The 8,650-nt window shown below is 38.7% G+C and overlaps 1 protein-coding gene across 2 annotated transcripts; it reads left to right on the top strand.

The window, feature by feature from the left end:
* The first annotated feature begins 2,145 nt into the window (after window positions 1-2,145).
* Window positions 2,146-8,121, top strand: LOC143127313 (butyrophilin subfamily 3 member A3-like). 2 transcript variants are annotated; one of them, XM_076288727.1, is made up of 9 exons: window positions 2,146-2,325; window positions 2,436-2,495; window positions 2,900-3,241; window positions 3,553-3,855; window positions 4,104-4,205; window positions 4,393-4,422; window positions 6,094-6,117; window positions 6,329-6,370; window positions 6,613-8,121. In XM_076288727.1, exons 2-9 carry the CDS (start codon window positions 2,438-2,440, stop codon window positions 7,173-7,175), a joined length of 1,464 nt encoding a protein of 487 aa, XP_076144842.1. In that variant the 5' UTR covers window positions 2,146-2,325; window positions 2,436-2,437; the 3' UTR covers window positions 7,176-8,121. The 2 variants fall into 2 exon arrangements, with proteins under 2 accessions (XP_076144842.1, XP_076144841.1); XM_076288726.1 differs by having other exon boundaries at window positions 2,146-2,495.
* The last annotated feature ends 529 nt before the right edge of the window (window positions 8,122-8,650 follow it).

Here is an 8,650-nt window from a genome sequence, read left to right as displayed (position 1 = left end):
TTGCCAAGTCAAAATACAAAATAGCAATTTTACTGAGAAAAAAAAAATCAGTCTACATCGTGTCGTCTATATCATATGCAATTTCCTCTAGTTCCGCAAAAAGAGTGCTGTGCAGTGGATTGTACCTACAGTTGTGCAAAGTGTGTGTTACAAAATTGCAAACTGAGTGCAAAGCAGTGTTTGTGCTTTTAGTTTTGCGAACTCAGTGAGTGGTTTTGCTATAAGTATTAATAGTTTTAGAAATTGTGCTATAAGAATCACTTTTGTGTTTAAGCATTCAGAAAAAAAGTGTAACTTACCTGAAGTCTATTTAGTGCTAAGCCTCAGACTGATTGGTCTGTGTCTAATGTAAGAAATTGTGTGTAGTGTTTCACAATAAGTGTGTTGCAGAATTGCAAACAATGTGCAAAGCAGAAAATGTGTTTAAGCTATGGTTACATAGTGTTTAAAGTATGCTACAAGAAGTTTAGGTATTGAGGCTTTGGTCTAAGCATTCAATTTTAGTGTAAGCCATGAGCAAAAACTGTAATAGGCAGGAATGCTGATTGGCCCTGTGACTGGACCTTCCAGACACAGGTGTCTTTATATTAGTATACTATACTATACACATTGGCTGGACCGCTGTATGATACCCTGACAACCACAATGTGTGTGTGTGTGTGTGTGTGTGTCAAGAGATGGAGCTGAAATGAATGATGTACTTGCTGTCAGGGGGAAACGTCACAGGCCCTTGTTAAAGTAACAATGTACAGTAAAGCTTCCTAATAAATGAAAGCTTTAAATTAATGTAACTATACTCATGGGCGGACTGGCCATCTGGCATACCGGGCATTTTCCCGGTGGGCCAACGCACCTTTTGGGCCGATAGGCTATATATATAATTTAATCATTTTGGCCAACGAACAAATTTAAGGACAATCAGCGGCCCTTTGGTTACATTTCCATATTGAAACTCGACTGATCCAATAACAGCTCACATCAGGCCCCACCCCTCGCATTTTGGCTCAGAGCCAGGATTCTGTGAGCGCATCAAAAGTAAATCAAAGTTGCCTACACGAAATTGTGGCGGGTGCCGGTAGTGACAATAGTGCAAAAGTAACACCAATGTAGAAGCTTCAAAAATACAATATTGCAAGTAGGCTAGCATATGTCAGCAACATGTTGAAGTTAGTTGAGTTTGAGAGCACAATTTAGTAAAATGAGCGCAATATTTAGTAAAATGTGCACACGATTTAGTAAAATGAGCGCACTAGTAAAATGTGCACACAATTTAGTAAAATGAGCGCACTATTTAGTAAAACGTGCACACGATTTAGTAAAATGAGCATACAATATACTAAATTGTGCACACAATATGGTAAATTGAGACCACAATTTAGTAAAATGAATGCACAATTTACTAAAATGAGCGCATATTCTCTCTATTCACAAAAATATCTTGCAATGACTGTAGTAACGCAAAACAAAGCATGCTAGATGTAGCTATAGGCCTACTGCATGATGACTAAATGCCTGTTGCTTTGAAGAGTTAAGGTAATTAGTGGGATTGATAGCCTAATCAAAGGGAGATGAACATCAGAACACTGGAAAGTGTAGTCCTATCCTTATTCTGTCCCTATGATGTTTCCTTTTTTTGTGGTTAAGTGTAAGCTACTTGAATGCAATTTCTGGAAAAGAAAAGACCTTTGAGGGGTTTTAAACCAGCCTTATTTGAGACAATGGATAGAAGCCTCATTTGATTACATGTCATGTGATTTATTCTTAATTCTCATTCTTAACCTCCCACTAATAACCTGTGCGCTGGTCACAATATAATAATATTAATCATAATCATCATCATCATCTTGGGGTTTCTGCTGCCCAAATATCAGAGTCTTGGTTCCGGCTGTTGATGTTTTAGATTGCAACTAGGCTAATATTTGCCTCTTTGCACACATGTTAGGCTATTTCATTAGCCGAAAGAGCGGGCTCCGCTAGTTACAGTACATGCATTGGCTGATTATGGTTTAAACTGATTGGCTGTGAAAAAACGAAACTGAAAGAAGAACGTTTTCGTTCAGTCTTTACGATAGCCTGATATGCTAGCGTCTTTGAAATGGTTTTAATTTTAAATTGTAAATGTCGTAGACTACGTTTGTGGAATTCTTTACAAAGCTAAATCCATTTTGGCACAGAAACCTTGACATCTGTATCGCTGATTTCCTTAAACACCGCACAGCGACAGCTATTACCACGACGGCTATTCTCACAAACCAATCGCATATCTTTTCAAGTGGCCTACGACGCAGCGTGCTAAGTAGCCTAGGCTAAGTGTAAAATATTGAGGTTACTGTATTGATGTTTGTTTGCAGTCCACTGTTACGATTAACATTGATCGCATGCTTCCTTTGTCGACTAGCCTACGAATCCTAAAGCCTTTGCGCTGTCTTTCGCAGAAATGTGTCTCAAATGTCTACAAATAGTCATCCTACAACTAGCAGTAGTTGCTACAACTGGTGAGTACGTGCGACTCATTTTGAGGCTAAGGATATTTTTAAACCCTGGCTTTTTTGGCTATTAGGCCTACGCCCACGCTTTGTGTTACTGTGATTCACACAGCTCCACCCACAGTGGAGTCATGAATTAATTATTTTTGTTTTTACGATTTCATTACATTCAGGCAATAAAACATAAGCAAATGCAACATACATTGTAAAACTAAATTAAACAAGACCACATTTAAAGACAGAGAACATTAATTCTATTTTTTACTACATAGTGAGCTTGAACCATATGACATCACTGGAATGTCTAATGTAAGAGTCATTTACTGTTCGACTTCGACATGTATGTAGGCTTAGTCTACTTTATGAACTCACATAGCCTTCTAAAACATAGCTTTCTTTGTTTTGTATTTAAGGGGTGAAATTCTCAGTTTTTGTCAGCAATGCTACAGTCTCACTTGGGGACTCGGTCACTCTGCCGTGCTGGCTCTCCCCCACTACGGATGCCGAGGGGATGGAGGTGCGCTGGTACCAAAGCAACTACAACACACCTGTGCTGCTCTACCGTGACCAGAAAACCCAGAGCTCTATTCAAAACCGCACTACGCTTATGCCCCGTGAGCCATCCAGTAGCCTTAAACAAGGGGATGTGTCAATAAAAATTGACAATGTCAATCTGAAGGACGCCGGGAAGTATACGTGCTATGTGAGCAGCAGTGAGCACTATGACAGTGATGCTGTGTTTCTCAAAGTAGAGGGTGAGTTTATCAGACATTTCTGACAAGTTTTCAGTAGAAGTTTATCAATGCACTCATGCATTTTGTTTTAATTTGTTTTATTTTGTTGTTTTCTTGGACTGCATATGACTAACACTTCAATAGCCTATTCTCAGTAAAGTTATTGAGGTGGCCGGTCACATTTCAAAAGTATGCTATCAATCAATCATGGAGATATAATAAATAATATATTTTTCTGTCTAATAATGCTTTTCACATTTCACATTTTCACTTTCACATCTTTTGTCTTTTTCACTATTTCTCTTTGTCATAAAACACTCACACACATACAGTGATCGGGGCCCCTCCTATCCTGTCTCTATCAAGGCTTGAAGATGACCGGATGAACGTGAGCTGCATGTCCACCGGATGGCATCCGGTTCCCCAGCTCCAGTGGTCTCTGGGGGCCCAACAAGCGCTCCAGCCTGGGCGCCCCCCTCACTCCTGGGGGGACGATGGTCTGTTCACTGTGCTGAGCTGGGTGGTCCTTCCCTCCTCAGAGTCCCGGTGGATCTCCTGCTCCGTGTTTCTGCCCAGCAAGAAAAGGGACCTGAAGGAAGCCAGGGTGGACATGAACATCAACTTACAGCCTGCAGGTTAGGATCACAGACAAATGCTAATACCTTGGGTAGATGCAGATGTAGGTGTGCAAGTGTGTGAAGGGGTATAACAGGGTGTATGGCCAATCTGCAGAGAGACATCTGACATCTGATAGGAGAAAGTATTGTTGTGGTGAAGGGATATCCGCCCAGGCTAAATGTGAACCTGAGGGTGAGAAAGAGATCTGTTGTTTGATTTTGTGTGTGTGTGTGTGTGTGTGTGTGTGTGTGTGTGTATGTCACAGATTCAGGTGGATCATCTTGGATGGTAGCTTTCATCATAGCCCTGCTGGCAATAATAGCACTGACTACCTATCTATTATACATGAAGATGAAAAAGAAAAAAGGTTTGAAATGTCTTCTTTTTTTTCTTTATAATTTCTCAGAAAAAGAAAAACACATACGCACAGTTGTTTAAATCAGTGAAAGTACATTTATTCATGTGAGCCATGTCTGTTGGCTACATACCTTGTGAGGGTCTGACAAAAACTCATCACCATGTTTAAGTGACTAAAAGCAATCATCTTTCTTTAGCAACAGCAAATATTCCCCTAGGAATAGCAGGTAAGACTCCTTCCATTCTACTCTGACTTCTATGCCATTTATTATGACATTCTCCAGTAGACAATTTGTTATACTGTAATAACAACAGTAAGTAAAATCTAACACAATGGGTAATTTCTAATTAGCAGTCTAACAAACTAATGTCTGATTCAATTCAAACTAGATTAGCATTCCTGTACGTTCATGTACTGACGCTAATGTTAATACTTGTAGATGAAATGTATTCATAAAATGATTAGATTAGATTCAACTTTATTTTCATTGTGCAGAGTACAAGCACAAGGACAATGAAATGCAGTTTGTGTCTAACCAGAAGTGCAACAAAAGCAGAAAAGTGCAATGAATAAAATGAAAATAAATGAAGTGCAATGTAGACAGTAGTATACAGTTGGTTTACAGAAGGTGGTTTAGAGTAATATAAATTAAATATAGATGCAGTGTGCAGTGTATTAGCAGTTAACTTATACGAGCAGAATAAATATGGCTATGTACACTGTAAAAAAGGAAAAGTCAGGGCTGTCCAATTCATCAAACCATAGTATAATACAATTACATGAAACAGTCTAATTTTGAATGAAACACGTCCTTATTGTGTTCAAATAGACATTTCAATTGAGTAATCCACTTTTTCTAATTGAATCAACTCAAGTATGGTAAGCGTGTATACTGGGGGAAAAGGAAAAGAGAGTTTGTTACAGTTACTAAACCATAAAACATAAAATGAAACAATGTTATTACATTGAACTGCCATATTTAGCCACAGCAATGAATTTATCTAACAGAATCATGTCAGATCAATGTGAAGCACCTAAGTACTGAACCAGTAAGGCAAATTAACACATTCCTTGGTGTTACCATTTCATTGTGTTCCCATGAGCCTTTTCTAGAACAGAGATAATGATGCAGCTAATAGTGTTGGCAAAAGTTTTCACATGGATTTTCCTAAAGAGAATTTGGAGCTGAGTTGTATCTTATGTTATGCTTTGAGATGAAACATGCTTTGTTCCCACCATGACTGCGTTAGGTATTGGACATGCACAAAGCATCAGCGGTTATGGCCCATGTTTTCAACTGCAATGAATGCTTCTGAATACTGTGACACAACATATTCAGCATGTTTCATTTTAAGACTTCAATTTTTAAGTGTTAAATATCAAAGTTATAATTCTTTAACATTGATGTTACAAGACTAAGTACATCTGAATGCCTACTCTCAGTACATGCCACCTGTGTAACACAATCATGTTAAAATTACACAAATATTTAATGTAAGCCTTAATTGATCAAATTAGGTTATCACAACATAAACCATGTACAGTAAACCAAAAGAGAAATGGTGGACTAATTCTAGACATTTCATTCATGTGCAACCGATGTTCATGATCAAATCAAGTAAATCCAGTGATTTCTTTTTTTTTTCAGTGTAGTATGAACAACATGGCAGTACCATTCTAGTAGTAGTAAGAATAAATGCTGCTCATTATTACCCTCTACTACATTTTAGTCTAGAATCAGAATACAATTGAACTTCAATATTTCTATTGTGGGTAGTCATCTTATGTGAACTGTTGTATGCTTGGTTGGCCTATTATCTGTGTTGGCTTTTTTGTTGAGTTGTGTTTAGCATAATGAAAGTAGGCAATAATTAATTTTATATTTCTATCTTTACAGAGGTAGCCTTTATGTGGTGTGAAGGTAAGTATTGACTGTCTGTAATGTTCTCCCTGTTTCTCTCTCTGTTTCTCTCACTCTCCAAGTCATTCTCTCACTCAGCATATCTGCATATGATGGATCATGAACCAGTCCTCTAGTGTCATTAATGTGTGCATGTGTTTCAGTTTATTAATAACCCTGCAACACATAACTGTCAACACTTAACGTTAAAAGTATTTTGCTTTGTTATTAGCTCCGGAGCTTGCATACTCTGAGGACATGAAAAATCGTGCAGGTATTATGCATTTTTTTACATACTGCATGTTTTACCTAATAGATTCAGTTGTGAACAAAACAACTTGCACCCATTTTTTCTACAGTCATTAACAAATCATAAAATTGTTCATTTTGATTAGGTTGATGATGGTTTACACTCTTAATGCTTGCCAATATTTCACAGTATTTACAGGAGTACAAAATGTACCTCTATTACAATATAACACCTTACTGTGATATTTGTCTTCATTTCCTCAACAGTGGACATCGTTGTTAATAAGGATGCAGCTCCAGCTTGTTTGAAAGTTGGTAAAGATGGTAAAATGATGCGGGACAGTGCTGACCCAGCTACTGACTATGAACTGTGTGTCCTGGGAAGCCCAGGCTTCTCTAGTGGACAGCACTACTGGGAGGTGGGATTAAAAAGGGAGAACACTGAAGTCAAGAAGTTCTGGTGGGTTGGAGTGGCAACAGACTCAGCAGTGCAGATGATGAGGGAGCAGAAGTCCATGCCAACCAGTGGCCTGTGGTGCCTGTACTCAGACGACAAGCACGGAGTCCACACCAAATCAGGATCTTCTGACTACATCTCTATGGCAACTAGACCTGAGGTAGTAGGCATCTTCCTTGATTATGACAATGGCCGGCTGTCCTTCTATGATACAAAATTGGGCCGTCATCTTGTTACCATTAAATCTTGCTTCAGGGAAATGGTGCATCCTCTTTTCAATCCTGGCCAAGGGGATGCAGCAGCACTTGATATTTTATCATTTCCTGTTGCCACACCTGAGCAGCAACCGCTATTGAGAGATGATGCCGTGTAAAATAATGTATAATTTGCCTGGCAATAAAGCCAAATCATACAGTTGAAATTGTAAAACGATTCTTCAGCCTTATACATAAGTAAATGTAACCCAGATCATCTTAACACTTAAATATTACACCTTCAGGAATTGTATGCTATTTAAGCTGATTGTTGAATCAGATTAATATTTGGAATCAAGCCTGCCTGCCAAAAATATAACTAATTATGACCGCCGCGCAGCCATTACCACTTATTTCATGTATAGCGCCACCTAGTTAAAAATTAAAAAGCAAAAAATTAGGTGTTTTCATCACAATATCTATGGCTGACAAGGTCAAAACTGCACAAAATTAAAAATGTAGGATCATTATGACACCCTCCGAATGCATGCCAAGTTTTGTGTACTTTCGTTCATGGGGGGCCTTACAATAAAATAATTTATGTGTACATTTAGTGACGTACACCAACAAGGATTCCCGGGACACTGAAAGACCGGGGTACACAAAACTTGGTGGGCATGTACCCCCACATGGATAGCATGGAACCGTCATTTTTCGTTTTGATCTGTAGCCCCCCCGCTGGACTGGACCCCCCGAAAGGAGGGTAGGGCAGACACAGTTTTCTGTGAATATCTTGAGAACTGTAGGGCCTAGGATGACCATTTTTTTCCGTATGTTTGCCTCCAGGGGTCATGTTAACCCATTTCATGTGCACACATGTGCACAAACAGATACACACACACACACACACATACATTCACAGTAATTATACGTATGACACATACTCACACAGTAGACATATGTACGCTTGCATGCACAGGCACATATGCAGGCACACACACAAGCACACACACACACACACACACACACATAACATAAAAATAACACAAACAATCAAGAATTTCTCAGAATTATGAACAGGCAAGATGGAGGTGGGGTTGTATAAAATTAATTTTACATGTGAAATCTATGAACTAATCATGTTTTGGTACTTGTTGTCTAGCAGATACCAGTGAGAATTGAGTGTGGATAATGCAATTTAGTGAGACAGTTAGAATCATATAGGCCTTTCAGCGTGATTTCTTTTAGTGAAAAAAATGTGCTGGACTGGGCGGCGGTCATATTTTGTACCGCTCTGCGGTACATCTAGTTTTACTACATTTAATATACTTGCTCACTAAATAAACCTCTACCATTTGTAATCAAATGGAACAGTTCCACATTACTGTGATTAAGCATATGGGCTCTCTTAGCAATGATGCTGGTCTTCTGGTGCAGAAATACAGAAAAGAGGCAATGAAACACAAATGTCATCCTACGCTTGTAAATTCATCCCCACTTCTTTGTCTGACTAAATCTGCAATCTACATTACTCTGTACTCATAACATTGTAGCAGAGTGTTCTGTAATGCTGAATTTGATGCAGAAGAGAAACAGTTAGCACTGAACCACTACATTTTATAGTCATATGTACACATCTCACTTTGTTATCACA

This window comes from Alosa pseudoharengus, unplaced genomic scaffold (assembly GCF_046254945.1).
Source record: "Alosa pseudoharengus isolate Yale_2024_CS ecotype anadromous, Long Island Sound unplaced genomic scaffold, YU_APseudo_1.1 YU_APseudo_1.1_scf_17, whole genome shotgun sequence".
NCBI classification, from domain to species: domain Eukaryota; kingdom Metazoa; phylum Chordata; class Actinopteri; order Clupeiformes; family Clupeidae; genus Alosa; species Alosa pseudoharengus.
The sequence above is the reverse complement of the archived record's forward strand: the minus strand, read 5'-3'. Positions and strand labels throughout refer to the sequence as shown.

Bases quoted from the DNA above. Each gene is read 5' to 3' on its own strand.
- LOC143127313 (XM_076288727.1), top strand. From the start codon at position 2,438: ATGTGTCTCAAATGTCTACAAATAGTCATCCTACAACTAGCAGTAGTT. The intron at 3,242-3,552 runs GTGAGTTTATCA...ACACACATACAG, and splicing joins TGTGTTTCTCAAAGTAGAGG to TGATCGGGGCCCCTCCTATC. The intron at 4,423-6,093 runs GTAAGACTCCTT...CTATCTTTACAG, and splicing joins TATTCCCCTAGGAATAGCAG to AGGTAGCCTTTATGTGGTGT.